This window comes from Micrasema longulum, unplaced genomic scaffold, assembly GCF_059751315.1.
Source record: "Micrasema longulum isolate JH-2025_06_02 unplaced genomic scaffold, ASM5975131v1 h1tg000218l, whole genome shotgun sequence".
NCBI lineage: Eukaryota > Metazoa > Arthropoda > Insecta > Trichoptera > Brachycentridae > Micrasema > Micrasema longulum.
Genome location: NW_028277423.1, coordinates 85,787 through 102,802, shown reverse-complemented (window position 1 = coordinate 102,802; position 17,016 = coordinate 85,787). Strand labels below are relative to the sequence as shown.

General features: G+C 34.2%; 1 protein-coding gene across 10 annotated transcripts in view; it reads right to left on the bottom strand.

The window, feature by feature from the left end:
• The window catches only part of LOC148283593 (uncharacterized), a 123,706-nt gene that overhangs the window by 27,731 nt on the left and 78,959 nt on the right, over window positions 1–17,016 (bottom strand). For 4 of the 10 annotated variants that reach the window (XM_088243581.1, XM_088243582.1, XM_088243586.1 and 1 more), the window contains 3 exons: window positions 16,345–16,404; window positions 1,806–1,865; window positions 538–755 (listed from right to left, as the gene is read on the bottom strand). In XM_088243581.1, coding sequence (XP_088099707.1) covers window positions 538–755; window positions 1,806–1,865; window positions 16,345–16,404 — 338 coding nt within the window. Of the gene's footprint in view, window positions 1–537; window positions 756–1,805; window positions 1,866–3,641; window positions 3,744–16,344; window positions 16,405–17,016 lie in introns of all 10 variants that reach the window. The other 6 variants (XM_088243579.1, XM_088243583.1, XM_088243580.1 and 3 more) reach the window with 2 other exon arrangements.

Sequence of the window (17,016 nt, the reverse complement as noted above, 5' to 3'; positions counted from 1 at the left end):
CATTACGAGTCAGCTGACTGTTGTGTACGCTTTGTAGTGCTTGTTTGAAATACCAAATAAAATTTAAAATTCTGCCGCTTGCGGGATGAGACTTGTAATTTGTCTACTTAATGCAAACAACATTGAACCAGTTCAGATTCATCAACAGTTTTCTTTGACGAATCAGTCCACCAATTGATAACGACAATCAATAACTTATCACATGTTATCCGTACACTTAACAGATCTATTGATGAACGTGGGCTGGTTTAATCTTCTTCACATTAAGGAAACGAAATTTAGACCATATCTCACAAGTGGCGGGATTAAAAAAATTATATGGCATTTCAAACAAGCAGCACGAAGCGTACACAAGAGTTAGCTAACTCGTAATGGCGTCAACTCTTTCTCAATAGATCAGGGTAATGCGCGAAACTGAGATCGCAGCATTGTGATGGCAAGAAATACAAACGGAACCGACTTTCTGGATAAACACCGTATAAGCAAATCCAGTGCCCAAAAAAATCAGATCACTTTTTAGTGATTTCGTATTTGTACCTGCAGCCGGCGGTCATTGTCCCTGGAGCGCATCTCGTCTATCCGGTGACGGCGTTCCTCCTCCTTCTGCTCGCGGAACCGCTGCGCGGCGAGCGCCTGCGCGCGCAGCTCCTCCAGCTTGCGCGCGCGCTCGCTGTTCTGCCGCTCGCGCACGAGCCGCGCGCGCTCCTCGCGGTCCTGCGACGCCCCGCCGCCGCCACCGCTTTGGTCGCGGGCACCTAGAATCAAATATCACCAGTTGAAAATCACGAAAAAAAAAAAAAAAACAAAAATATTTTGTCACCAAAACTGCTGAACGAATGATAAGCGGAAAAATGTGACTCGAGTTGAGGTGTGAAATAAATGGAACTTTGATGATACGCAAATGCGAAGGCACTTAGTTGCATGCAAAGGGGCTGGCCGCGATCGCCAAACCTAGTGTTTGTTAGGAGTTTGTCAAGTCTTCACTTGCCTGAATCATATGCTTAACCTAATGGAAATTCTTTGATTTTTATTTTCCCTAACACGGAGGTCCGTTAAATATCAGGAAACATTTTTATAAGGAATTTTAAGTGGCGCAAAGTTTATTTTGAACTCTCTCGGAACCCTACCGAATCTCGAAGATGTTGATACAATATGTAATAATATTTTAATACTTCTTTCAATAAACCTCGCTGCAGCATTCAAAACAGATTTGAAGGAAACTTTAAATTGAATTTGTTAAGCCATAGTCTCATAAAAATTTGAGAAAACTAAGCCCATGCGATTTGACAACTTTACATGACTGTGCTGAAGGCCCAGTTTTATCAAAATTTAAACTGGAGAAGTGCGAATAGCTTTGATCGACTTTGTACAATTTAAGATATATAAATGGCAACTGAAAATAATAACGATGTCTCATTGCACTAGTGATTATGAAAATTAAACGATATTTTTATTTTTTAATATTCAGCAGTTTGTAGAACAAAAAACACAAAACAAGAACAAAACAAAAGCAAAATAAAATAGGAAAAAATTGCCAACACATCTTTGAAATACAAAGTAAAAGGAAATACGAGAAAGGAGAAACATACGAGTAACTGATACATACATCAAATAAAGCACCTTCACCAGATTATATTAGATCAACAAATGGTATGTTAGTTATTTGAGTAAACCAAGGATTAAGATGTGTTGGTCGATGTTTGTAAGCGGACAGGACGCGAGACAAGTAAACATTTCTTCCGTAAAACATGCCCTTCGACGCCAGCTATCAGACATCAGACATTAGTTGTGAGTGGGTAATGAACCTGGGTCTCCGGAGTGTAGATCTTGCTCCAGGTCTTCTAGGGCGGGGAGGGCGGCGCCGGCTTCATGGAGGGGGAAGAACCAATCGGCGGCGAGCATGGAGTGGTAGTGGTGGTGGTGATGAGAAAAGAAAGAGAAAAACATACACGGTTACTATCGCACTCTTGGAGGAACAATCGTAGTAGACTCTCGATTTAGGTTTTGCCATGAGTTTTAAAGAAAGGACCGCAAATTTATTCTTGATTTTTAACAAATGTAAATAATAAAGAAATATTGACGTTGTTTAAAATAAGGGCAAAATATCTACTATAAAAGATGCATTTACATCTTTTAAATTTTTTTTTATAAAAATTACTCTAATCCAGTGCTCATTTAAAACAACTGTAAATACTCAAAATGAAACAAAAATAATACAAACTGTTTAGGTAATTATTTAAATTAATGATTCAAGTTTTTTTATCAAAACATATCTACAACATTTTTCATATACCATTTACTAAAAAAAACGTTTTTACTCGTACGTTACCTGCTTCAATTTGAAATTATAATTAGGTAAAGAAGCTTATCGTATATAAAAATATCAGGCAGTAACTTTTTCTTTAATTTGTTCCTCCAAGAAAATGCTACTTCTCAAAGAGTGCAAAAAAGCGTAAAATGTGATTATATTAGACATGAAACCTTTAGAATAAATAACGATTTTCATGATGAATTGATACTGGTTATTTTGTGGAAAACTTAGGAAAATGATTTGAAGTAATTCAGGTAAAATTCGGTAGAAAGACATTTTTAAAATATGTACATTTTAGCGCAAATAAGTTAGAAAAAAACGTAAGGATTTTATTAGAACACAACCATTTTAGTATGAAAACGACATGCCAGTTATTAATTTATCAAATTGTTGGTAAGTAACATAAAAAAAAAGACATTCGACTCTTTTAAATATATTAGATTTATTATTTATAGATTTGGTACGGCATAAAAGTAAATAAAGAAATAAATAAAACGTATGTTTAATTTTGTAAAATCCAACAAAATTTTTGGTCATAATCAATAAAGGTGTGATTAAATGTTATTTATCATATAAACACACATTTAAAACAAAAATACAAAATAGATTTAAAGTTATTTACAAATGTATGGTGTTATAAATATAAATATAAATATAAATGTGTTTAATATTTTGCCTTTGATGTTTCAATGGTTATTTGAAATAATAACAAGACGTGCCGTATATTTTTGTGAAAAAGATGTTTTTTGTGAAGAGGTGATAAATATAATATGAAAATACATTTTTTTTTTATGATAACAAACATTTTATTTCATCAAATTAACATATATTTTACACAAATTTACTTTTGTTTTCCACGATATTTTTTCTCGATTTTCACCACATAATTCATAACTTTACCGTATTGAGTAAACTGATCCCCATATATTTTTAAAACAACAGTTCAAATAAATATTTTATTCTAAAAACATACCTAACGGTATTACAGTTAAGCTAGATAGGTCATATTGAACAGTGTGCGGCCCTGGGGCTAACAATTTAAATAATTAAAAAAAACGTAGGTATGTGCAGTTTTGCTTAATGAACAATAATACTGTTTTATTTTTATTGCGAAAGTCATAATGTGATTTACAAATAAGGAAAATATGAATTATTAAAAATAAAACTGTAAAATTTTCCTTCGGAATTATCTATAGAAATATTAATAAAATAAATAAATAAAAATAAACAATACATAATCGACAACTAAAAAAAAAACAATATGCTTGAATCATAAGTAAATAATTCCATGCTTTTTCTAAGTAAAAATCGTGGTTCGTATTGTCGGTACCTGGTTCGTCATAATCGCAATACTCTGATTCGAATTCTGGTTCTTGGCCAACATAGGCGAACCAGTGGAGTGTATGGCCTAATGATTTAGGTCTCTGACGTCCTGGTTTCGTAGAAACACAACAAACAAAACAAATAAAACGAAAAATTAAAAATGGACATAACAATAGCATTCAAACTGAAGAAAAATAAATTAAACACGATAATATTGATGTTTTTTGTCGATATTTCTTGATAAAACTCCATAGTTAATTATTAGGATAAAATTATAAATAAGCTTATCAATGAAACTTCTTGGTTTAGTTTTACTTTTTATTACTCGTATTTTGACCAACGAGCGCTTTCGCCTAAGTAGGCATCTTCAAGACTGGTGAATTGTTTACAACGTTTACAGAAACCAGAAACCACACAACATTTAGCCGCGAGTACGAAAGCTTTTTTTTTTCGAAATGTTAGAATGATAAATTTCATATGCGCTAAGAATGTTTTAGTGGCTAGGTACTAAAAAGTAAAAAGAAAAATATCTTGTTTCCCGCGGACCATCATTAAACGTGGCTGTGAGAGAAAAACCAGAACTATCTCTCGGCCAAATTACTGCCAAGTCTGGAAGAAAAATAAAGGGTAAATAGAGACCTCAGAGCGGCTATCCTTTGACGAGAGGCGCTATTGTCTCGTATGATAAATCGCCACTGTACAAAACACAGAGACGGCGATTGTTTTTCATCTACATTTAATATTAGTTGGCAAGATGGAGAAGCGAAACACTTACGAAAAGGTATGAAGTACGAAAATAAGACAAAGAGACGACATCTTTACTTGGCAGCATGCACTAAAACGAGAAATAAATTTGAGCGAAACATTATCGTGAAATATGTAACTATTACCTTATGCAAAAAATAACGAAAATCTCGGAAAATAACGATCGCGCAATGCGAAAACTTACGAGATATTCTACATTTGTTTCATTAGTGTGCACCGTAAAATTAATCATTTAAAACGAATAAACTAAATCAACAATGCTTCGAGTATGTCCGAATGTTTGCAAACAGGCTGGATTGCACAGGCCTCTCTGGATTCAGCTATTTCACTTCACAAAAGGCAACAGATGGAAGAGTTGAGGAAATGTGGATGTTTAAACATAGGCAGAATGTTGAATGTTACACACTGTGAAGTGGCCACGTAAACCAGCCAATGACAGGTCATAAGCCCTGTAAATGCCTAGATTTCTATATTCCCTTATCAAAAATGTTGTCCCCCTGTAGCAACAAATTGAGAAATAAACTACAGCTGACACGTGGAATTTTCTTCGTTAATTTTATTCCTATTTGTTTTTACATTTGCTTATTTGCAATGCTTAATTTTTGTAGTCTAATTATCCTCTTTAGCAATGTTCAGTTTTGGGTGTTTGGAAATGTTTTGCACGTAATATGAAATAGGGAAACATCACGTACTACGAATACCGATAAAAATATACGAAATGGATTTAGAATAATTAATTGAATTTTAAAAATCAATATGGATATTGTAAAGAAATGTTTTCATATATAACGTTAAAAAAAAAAAAAAAGTCACTAGAAAAACGCTACATGTTTGGCATTGATAGTTGTGACGTCAAGATTCGTAACGATGTTCTATAAAACTTTGAATGGTTTGGAACAATGTTGAAAATGAACATGAATCGTGACGTATTAGGGGCGTGGCCAATGCAATGACAGTGTTTGCGGGAATTCAAAAGAAGGAAAAAAAAGAATTTTATGCTGCAAATATGTTTTAGGTAGGTTTTTTTATGTTAATGCCTATTTTAATTTATGTTGGAATATCGTTAGTTTTGTTATATGTTTATTATTGAAAAAAATCTTTTATATTATTCTTGTACATATATTTTTGTCTAATATTTGTATCTATATTGATATTCCTTTCTGTCTGTGTCGTTCTTATGTTTATTGTAAATAAGTGTAACTTGTATTTGGCCGATATTATCATGTTTTGGTAGAAGGCCCTAATACATGAAAAAAATGTAGCAATAATAAATTTTTTTACAGGCCAGAATTTCTAAGGCTCTTATTACTTTAAAAATGTAAAAAAAGATGATATTTCCTTATTGTTTCTTAAAAACATAATTCGCAAATTCAGAGCAATAAGTTCATGTAGCCTATAAAAACATGTATACAATCAAATGAGGGTCTACGTGTGACCGAATAATTGCAATGTTTTTTATATAAATATCTTATCGACAGCTGTGAATATTTATTACAGCTTCCGGAAATACCTTAAAGAATGATTGAACGGATTATGCGAGTTTCTCGCATCCACGTCCACTGTACACAATGGAAATAACGGAAGTGGATTTGTAAAAGCTCGCATCACTCTCGGCGCTAACTGTAGCCGCCGTGTTAGCAAAATGGCTTCAGACAGTTCGGACAAAAGGCGCAGACCTTTAGAAATTCCCAAGAAACCAAATGGAAACTGGAACCGGGAATAGAAAGAGGAAAACATATTGGAAATGAGACTACGCGATAAGTGAAATTGGAATACAATTTAAAATCTAAAAACTTACGGCATTTTAAACTTAAGAATGTTTTTGAACATGTGTAAAAACTGCATTAATTGTTATTAGTATGAATGTATTATTAATTTACGTATTTTTCTTTATGTATTCTATGTTTTTTTTCTCATATACTCGTGTATTCAAAATTACATAAACTCTTATAAATAAACAACTACAACAGCGTAAGCAGTGATAACATTTACTAGATGTATAAAAGAAGATCTGTATAGAATTTTAAAAAAACATCTACCTTTTATGAAATTTATTAATAAAAAATACGATTTATCTTATAAAAATTAAGCATAAACACTTACCGACAATATTTTGAGTTTGTCCAAAGGACCGGATTCAACTCCCTGAGGAGCTGTTAATATTAACATATTACATTAAATCCAGTCCTTGTCTACAAAAATTTGGACAAACTCAAAATGTTGTTAGTAAATCCACCTGGTCCATGAAGAAGTATAGAAATCGAAAAAATAAAATTTCAGGCGTTGCCTAGTATGTGAGTGAAATTAATCTCACCCGCATAAATAAAGGTTTCAGCTCTTTAACTTCACAAACATCGACAAATGAAATAATTGAAGAAATATAGATGTTTACATATGGACAGAATGTTACACAGTGTGTAAAGTGGCCACTCGACAGGTCATAAGCACCGTAGATGCCTAGACTTCTATTATACCTTCTCTAAAATGTTCTTCATCTTTGCTGTAATATGTTAATAAGTTAACATTTACGATTAAAATCACGGTAATGTTAAGTATTTATGTCAGTCTAGTGGTGTAGTGGTAAGCGCATTTGCCTACCATGCGAGAGGTCTCGGTTTCGATTTTCGACATGATCGACATGTCCCTGGACTGGTACCTGAAGCGTAAGACTGATATTCTTACCTTCATTTAACAAAAATGATCAAGATACACTGCGATTGGTGTTCCTATGCAGTACCTGATGCACCATTAGGTGCGGAAAGGGAACGATGATATATTAATACTAAGTTATAAACGCGACAATAACGCGAATAATTGTGCAAAAAACTGTACATACAATAAAATAGACAAGAATACATTATTGTATCTAGCATAATGAAATCATTTTTTTATATATCTTATATTTAAATATAAATTACAAATTCAAAATACTTGGTACACTTTCACTTATTTATTTGACCAATTAGCGCTTAACTCAAGATTTTTGTTGATAAAAATATATTTATCGCCTATAATGTGTCGAAACATTTATTTATTTATTTCTATTTCACGTTTTACAAACAAAACAAAAAAAATTCTTTTTGTGTCCGGGCGGATGAAGAATTAAGTTCTGGGTGTAAAATAGAACTAGAATCCTGGATGAGTGCTTTCGACTCGATGGGTACTCTCGGGTGAAAATACTGAAAAAGGAAATCGAGTGTAGATAAGTCCGCCTCGTAGTATATTGGTTGGCGCATTCCCCTACCATGCTTGAAGTCTTAGGTTCGATTCCTGGCAGGATGGACGTGAAATTTCGATTTTAAAGGTGGTTCAACACTGCCTCGTTTTATAGTTCCTGGGCGGGCAACTTAAGCCCGATCCTTAGACTCAGTAACAAATACGATCAGAATACGTTGCAATTACACTCAAGTCTATCGAAGTTTAATGGCGCGTTGGCGATTCACTTCAATCTCCGTAGGTACCTAAATTTAAACTTTCTTCGGGTACACTTCGTTCGGTGGGTAACTTGAAAAGTTAACTAAAAAAGTTGTGTCAGCACTAACTTTAAATTGGTCATTTGTAGTCCATTTGACCAGAGGGGGTGTCCCGAGGCGATACGGTGTGGGTTCATAGGAATGATACAAAGTTGTGAAACGTAGTATGAAAACGGGTAAAGTTCCGTTAACGTCTCGTTAGATTTCCTTTTAACATCACACCCTTCCCGCAACCCGCAACCCTCACACTGGGGCAATGCACCGATACACGAGATGCACCGCGTTTCGATCATTTGTTACATTAAGATAAATTGACAAATCTTGCGTTTTAGGATAGTGAAATTTAAACAAATCATCACTCCGTTTCTTCGTGGGGGTAGGCAGAAAGAATAGAATGCCACTTTTGTCTGTATTTTGCACACATACCTCACTTCCTCTTTTTCTGAATACATCAGCTTTCGAATCGTAAATATTTTTAGCCGTTCTTTCGCTGTCCATTCGCTACACCTGTCCAAACTAACGCAACACTCCTTGATTTTGTCGATATTGCTTGTCTAGGTCTTACATGATGCACGGATCTCGACAGCCTCCGTGGCCTCGGCGGCCTCCGTGGTGTAGTGGTCAAGACGCTTGACTCATACACGGAAGGTTCCGGGTTCGATTCCCGGTGAGAACACATAAATTAAATGTGATTTTCATCAAGCCTGGGTGTTCTGTGATGTAATTCACCACTGTAATTGGGCCTCCAGGCCTGTTGCAGTGAAAAAAAAATAAATGAAATGAAAAAAAATGAAAAACATTATTTCCACCTATCATACAACATAGTTGTGAAATTTCACAGCCAAAATTTTTTGTTTATATTGATATTCCGTGTTGACCTTGCCGAGGATCGAATCCGATACCTCAAGCATGTAAGGAAAAGTGCTTACCAGCAGAAGTGGAATACTAATCCTCATTTGATTTCCTTAAAAAGATTTTGATCAGAGAATAACCATTGAGCCAAAAACAAATGTCCAGGGTTCAGGATCAATTTCCCACACAGAATTGTATTTTACATTCCGCCTGGAAACCGAAACTTTGAAATTTATCTGTTTTAGTTCAATCTTCAAGTACAAAGGATAAGTAATTTAGCGGACTTATTCTTAACCTTTCTATTACTGTCCTAAAAACACCCGCGCGTTACGGTGCTGTGTAGTCACTACACATTAAAAAAATAAGAGATTTAAAAAGGGAAAAATGGAATATATACTAACCATAATTTAATTCAAAGATGATAATATTTCAAATCTAACTGATGAAAACATGAAAAAATCATTGGGTATCGCTAACGACTCGGGCGAAACGTGCACCCGCGTTAACTTCCCGAGAGCTACTATGTAGCTAGTACTGGACTATATGACTGCAGATGTAGTGGACGTGTAACGCCACTACATGTATATTTATAAAGATATTATAGTTATTTGACGCAATGTGTACTAGTTACACATCACCGGGGAGGGAGGGTTAAAAGCAATATCTTCCAGCCAACCAAAAGACAGACTGGTAAAAAGAAGAGTTGGTCAAAAATTTGTACTTGTAAGAGATACATATTATAAATTACAAGCTTTTTTTAAATGGGGAGATAAAGCTTGCATATTTCAACTTAATAAAAGTATATTATGTTAGAGACATTAAATAATGAGGATTTGGGATCGGGTAATGCATTTGGAAGTAGACAGGAAGAAGAACCGGGAAAGAGAAAGAACAAAAAATATTGAAAATATGTGAAAAAAATGAGTGGAGGTTGGGGCTTTAAGGATATACAGTAATGTTTTAGGCGTTCCTTGAAGGTCGCTAGAGAAGGTGCATTTTTTACATGAAGAGATAGCTCATTCCAAAGTTTCACCTCAAACAGAAAAGGAATTGCTGAAAAATGATGTGCTATGTCGAGGAATGGAAAGTGTTCTCTCCTAACAAGAGCGAAGCGAAATACTATGATCAGAAAGGTAAATGAAATTCTCAGCAAGATATTTTGGTGCGCAAGGTGATTGAAAGTTTATGTGCTGATAAAAACGAAGTCACTTGAGTTTGGAGCAAAATGGCGATAGGTACATAGTCATAGATTCTGCAAGCACACCAGGGGTGCTATTCGGAACCACTCTCGCGGCACGAGAAAACAGTTTTTCTCGTGTATTTTGTATGTAAATATACGAGATAATACGGCCGCGAGAGCGTTTGGAATACCAGCCCTGTACCTCAATCACAAATAACTATCGACGTGCTTAAAAACATGCTAAAGCATTTGAGCAATCGCAATTAACAATAATGAACATCCTTAAGTTATCGAAGTAATAAGTCAACGATCGTGTCGGTTTGTTTTTTGTTTTCCACGTAAATAAATACAGTTCATTGGCGAAAAATCGGCGTTTACTATAAAAAATAAGACAAAATATTGCATTTGCAAAATAGTAAGAAGTACCTCATACGAAAAAGTGAAAATTAAATTATAATTACTATGGCGACTGCTTTTCTTGACATTTGGCTTGCCAACCGCCGGCTAAATGCAATAAATAGCACGATAAATAATGTATAAATAAATAAAAATAGCTGTTTTGGAATATGTTCCATAGTTACACCGGTGAAACTCAATAAATAAATATTTTGACATTTAATATTAGGTGTTCAACTGTTCACGGCTGTTCAATTGTGATCGCGAATACGATAAACAACCATGGCGAGAAATTATTATCACGTCGATAGTTATTTGTGATTGGCTGCTGACGATCTATGAGTTCAGCATTAGCGTCAAGATAGCAAATACAAGCATAGCACAGAGAAGACAATAATAGATTGGGACTTTTTTTTTTGCTGTGGTTTGAAGGAAATTTTATTGCTTTTCGTCTCTGCAAGTGTAACACAAAAATAGTTTTTTTACGGAAAGAAGAGTTTAAATATGTCCTTGTAACTTGTTGGGAACCCATGCGGCAAGGAAAAAAATAAGCCAGGCAAACAGGCAATCCCTTCAGGATGATTACTTCCTCTGATACCCGCAACCCAACGCCACCTATGGACAGGTAGCGAAGCTATATACTGTTGGAGTAAGTACACCCGTGAAATTGGTACATCACACTACATTAGTTAGCTACCGTCGCAAAATCCATTTTTCCGTGTGGAAAGGCGCATAATTTCATCCGGACAAATAGTATGCAATATACAAGTATGTAAGTTTTATTGATATAGGAAAATAGTTTCACATCAGACTAAAATTGTAATTTTCTTTGTGCAGGCAGATGAAAAATACAGTTCTGCGAGTGAAATAGAACCAGAACCCTGGACGAGCGTTTTTGACTGGATTGCTGCTTACAGGTAAAACTCCTGAATTAGGTAATCTAGTGGAGATAAGTCCGGATCGTCAGTTAGTGGTTGACGCGTTCGCCTACCATTCTTGAGGTCCTGGGTTCGATTCCTCCCAGGATCTAGATGAAATATTTATTTAAAATTAAAATATTCGAGTGAATCATATATTTTTATTTTTTTTGATGATGGGGTTAAGTTGTGAACCAATCACAGGTAATCCTGTTATACAATCACAATTCTACATGTCGACTCTGCTTCCTTTTGAACGATATTCATATACATATGGAAGTCTAGATATTTTTCAAATTGACGCAACTCTCTGAAATTAATTTTGTTCGATTTCCCTTGGCACATCTTCCAGTGACCCGTGAACTTTTTCCGGAGTTAATTGAACAAGTTTCGTAGTAAATTAAATAGACATCATTTGCATGGCTAATCGCGACATGAGATATACACATGGCCTGACACGACCCGCGTCACAAGGGAGTCGCCTTGTGGCACTCGTAACTGCGGTCTGCGAGCGACCTCAGCCAGCATTTCCGGCGAATTAAGAGTCTTACGATATTTATAAAATCAACGAGATATCGTCGCCTTCATTTATATTATTTACCATGGTTCGTAAACAATAAACAAGACATACGGCATTGGTATAATAATTACATTTTTTTATTTCAACAATGTTTTGAGTATGTCCAAATGTTTGCAGACTGGCTGGATTTCCCCCCTAGAGAGTTATTTAGATCTAAATTTGCTGCAACAGAGAGGGAAATAATTTTTTGAGAAAAGAATATGGAAGTCTAGGCATTTACAGGGCTTATGACCTGTCATTGGCTGGTTTAAGTGGCCACTTTACACACTGTGTAACATTCACTATTCTAAAGAACTAAAGCTATGTTTACTTATAAAAAAATATATCGAAAAAACATGGTCCTAACTTAACCTAATTTTTAGTCGAAATAAATTTGTCTTAGAATTAATTTTTTTTTTTTTAGTTTTGGTGGTGACGAAAACCGTGCGAATCACACCTTATATATTTTTTGTACCGAACATAAAACGTTTTCTCTTGTAGTTTGTAATTTTGTGGGGACCAGAGAGACGAGTGACGACGGTAAATGATTGTTATAAAGATAATTAAATATATGCCTAAGGTGCCCAATGCACCTATATAACACGTCACTCGTCCTTATCAGCCTTAACTAGCGTTCCTGTTTACAATTTTTTATCGTCTCTATTTTGTATGAAATTGTAAACCCAACGCATTCTTCGTGTTTTTTTAATTATTTTTATTATAAAAGTTACATTTACAAAATACATTCATCACAAACAAGAATATATTAATTATTATATTTTCCTTAAGGTTAAAACATAATTTATAGTCGTTTAACTTTAGGTTTATAATATTTCATGTTCTTGTTTTAACTTTTTACATACTTCGAAACGAACATTATTTATAAATTAAATATATTTATAATAATCTAAGGTAGAACAAAGACTGTTGTGTGAAAAATGCGACATTTTCATTATTTGATCTTGAAAATGTTTATAAAGCTTTTATAAAACATATAACTCAAGTATCAAACGACAAAAGAAATTAAAGTGCTCTCATGTAAAGTGGAAGAAAATCATATGCGTCGTTGTTCTACGATCATGGCGATTTCCTCAAGTGTTAGTAAGCTAGCTGAATAAATGTTGGTACAATAAAGGCATGCTTTGTAAATTAGCTAACACAATTAAGTGTCGCTTTTCTCAAAACTACGATATTGCGGCTCAGTTATTATCACTACCGAGACAAAGATCTATTTGCCCAATTTTATTGAAGGTACATACATTTGTTCGATTAATTGCGTTAAAACAATGTAAAACACAACGCTAATCCACAATAAATACAACGTTATCCCTTTTACATTACTCTCGATAAACGTCTGTATAATAGTAATATGAATCAAACTGAGTAAATAATATTTATCGATAAGCTCAAGCGAAGTGGCAACATTTACTTTCGGTCGAATATCCTCTCGAAGCTGTCGCTATTAAAGTCGATAGCAGCCAAAGGAAAATAATAAAAATACCGTTTTATATCCGGTAACCAGTGGGGGAAATCTTCGGTGGAGGTCCGATAAAGATGAGCCAAATTAAACAGAAATAGCGAATGTGATAGGCGCTAGGAAAGGCAGAGTAAAGAAGTATAGAAATACGTGTATGAGTGTTAGTAGCCTGGAGGTAGATAAACTAGAAAAGTTAAGGCTTTGCCGGAGGTGTGAGGCTGGGAATGAGCTGACGAGCGACCTTTGAAAGCGCTATCGGGCTGTGAGAAAAAAAAACTAACGTGAAAATGAGAGATCGGAAAATCGACCAACGTTGCAGATACTCGAATGATTTATGTGGGTGCCAACTACCAAATAAAATCATGGAAATTAATGCGATAGAAATCTACAAGTTCTGTGCATTGGAAATATTGTATGATATAAAATAGAGACAAATACGTTAATCTGGATTACGAAGATAAAAATTGTGATATAAAATTAGATACATAGGGGTATTTTGCGCATTAAAATACAGTGCCAACGACCAGCGATAATAGAATACTTGCCTAAAAGATCTAGAAATTTTATAAACGAATAAATATCTACGCGTACTGGTGATCATACTAAATAATTTCCTGTCATACCACACAAAGGAATAGTTTACAATATTATGTGAAATTTAATGCAACACAGAGGTAAAACGTTGAGAAGGGTGTATGGAAGTCTAGGCATTTACAGGGCTTGTGGCCTATCAATGAGTAGTTTGAGTGGACACTTAACACATCCACATCAATAAAGGGCCCAAAATTTAACATTCTGCTTATGATTACGATCATCCCCATTGTCAACTCTTAGATAGTTTTTTTCTTTCTCATCGGCTTTTGTAAAGTAAAAGAGCTGAAACATTTATTGATGTGGGAGCACAAAAGTCAACAGATGAAAGAGTTAAGAATATGTGGGTGTTTAAACAAAGGCAGAATAGTGAATGCTAACCCGTATATTAAGTGGTCATTAAAATCAGCCTACGGCATGTCATAAGCCATGTAAGTGCGGAGACTTCATATACCCTTCTCGAAAATGTTTTTCCTCTCTGTTGCGATATATTAAAATCTTAATTACTCCCTAGGGAGGGAGATCCACGCTGTTTACAAATATTTGGACATACTCGAGACATTGAACAATATTACTATTTATTGATATCGAACGGAACGGTGGAGACAAATGTGATGAAAACGTGGGTGATTTTAAAAAATGAACTTCTACCAAGAAATTTCAGCAATTTAAATAGTAAGTATGTCATTTAAAAAAAACTAATTCCACCAAGAAACTTTACGAACTAATTGAAAATGTACGTCACTTAAAAAAAAGGAATTTTGATCCAGAACATTCACTAATTAAAAACGTATGTAATATTATAAAATTAACTTCCCATCAAGAAATTTCACTAACTAGTGTAAAGCGTATGTGTGGTAACATTCGGGGGATATCGCGTCTCTGTTTTTAGTTTTTATTTTCTAGGAATATATCTTCCGTACGCGGGAAAAGGGGCTTATGTAAAAAAAGACGATTTTTCAGGAGAGCCAATCAAAGTTTTGAGTGAGTCTAAAAATCGAGAAAACAGCTGCCAAATCATAAGGATTTAACTGTTTTGAGTAATTTTTTTACATACTTAGAAAAATATTGTGTGTTTTTAAATTTTGCATTTTATTTTATTTTTCAATCACAAAATCTAAAAATTCCAGAAAAAAGTATTAAATCAGACTTTTTGACCTGTAATGCAACAATTGATTTGTATCAATAACTTATGACAAATACACCAACAAATGCGCAAAAAAATCTTTTTAACTGCATACTTAAGTCATTTTGACCGTTCTATGACTTCCGCCTTTTTTACCGCGCACGGAAGATATTTCCCCTAATTTTTAAGTTCACCGGGTAAAAATTTTTAAAGCATTTGAAATGTTCATCCCTCGAGAGTCCTCATTTCCTGGTATTGGAGGACTAGAGGAGGTTCGTTACAAATTACTAGGTGGCGCAACATTAACATCAACTGCGTGGATAAACACGCGAAGTGGAAGCTACTCCAGCCGAGTTTGTACAGCACTTTAACAAGAAATATTTAGTGGAGAACTTTTAAATAATCCTATCCGAAAAGATTTTATCTCATTTTGGTAGAGCGAATATTGGTTTAGCCCTAATCCTATGCTTGGAAAATAAATAAATACACGTTTTGGCATTAAGTAACATCAGAACATTGATTACGACAAAAGATATTTTGCGATAAATACTCGATTTTTTCATTTGATACATTTTAATAGTGGTAGGAAAAGGAATAATAAAATATAAAAGGAAATATTTACTTTTAAAAAATACGCAATAAAGAAATATCGCATACTACGAATATCGATAAAATTATGTGAAATGGATTTTAAAAAAATAATTGTATTTTAAAATCGTTAGGGATATTATGGAAAAATGTTTGCGTTCATAATAAAAAAAAATACGCCTTTATGAAAACGCGACACGATTAGCCTTGACACTCGTGAAGAATAATATGCCACGGACTCTTCATACTGAAATTACAAAACGTCTAACTATAATGCGAATCGTGACGTATGAGGGGCGTGGTCAAAGCGATGAAGCGTTTTGGCGGAAATTCAAAATTTAAAAATATTTTTTATGCTATTAATAAGAACAAAACATTTTTTGTTGCTCGAAAGTATGTCGTAGATCTTAATTAATTCAGTTGTATTTCCCTATTAACGTTTATAAAGCGTAAATGTGTACTTTAATATAAAAACGGGAAAAGAAGCCACATTCGCTAAGGAAACCCTAACTTAAATCCGTCAAAATTAAATTTAAAAATGCTCCATCTTTTTACTGTATATAAGAGAGATCTTGAAACTGAAGAAAATATGGATGTATCCCTCAATACTCAATACATCAAATTATTCTAAAACGTCTTTGATGTCATGCTTCGTTTAGTGATTACCGTGTTTACTTTTTCTCCAGTTTGAATGCATCGACGGTGTGAATTAATTCGACTTGATCGAAAATTTGTACAAAATTAATTATCGTAACGAATAAGATTAGAAGATTAAATAATAATTACCTTTCGTGATGGAAGAAGACCGACTTTGCCTTTGGTTGGCTTCCACCGGAGCGGCACCCGCTGAAACAAGAAAAGAAAACATCAATCAATTTAATTAGTTTGAAAAATATGATTATTTTACACTAAGTGGATACCGGATGCATGTTCTAAGTCCTGAAACAACAATAAAAAATACAATTATATCATGATATTATAACACATAAGGTATTTAAAATATAAAATAAAACAACAAAGCGTTATTTTAATTTCATAACCGAAAATTAATTTGAATCCTTGAAAATCGTCAAGGAGTCTCCAACTCCGATCGAAATTCAACTCAACGAAAATACAGTCCGCTTCTCTTTTAAATGGCCTTTGTCCCTGAGATTTCAATACCAAGTTCTTCCAAAATATGAAATACTAGTAAACGATTGTTATAAAATCAACTTAACGTGATATGAAGTTTCTCATATACCTTGTTTCATACGCGTATAGCACTCTGCCTCCGAGTGCCACAAGAAATCGGAAAATACTATGGAGGAGAATTTAGGGCAAGCAATTTAGACGATTTAGGGCCAGGTGCACCACAAAAAGAATAGTTCTACGTTACTTTTTTTTAATGCTACAAAATTTTTCGATATTGACAAAAACGTTAAAAGTATTTGACTTTACTTTTTGGTGCGACTGACCTAA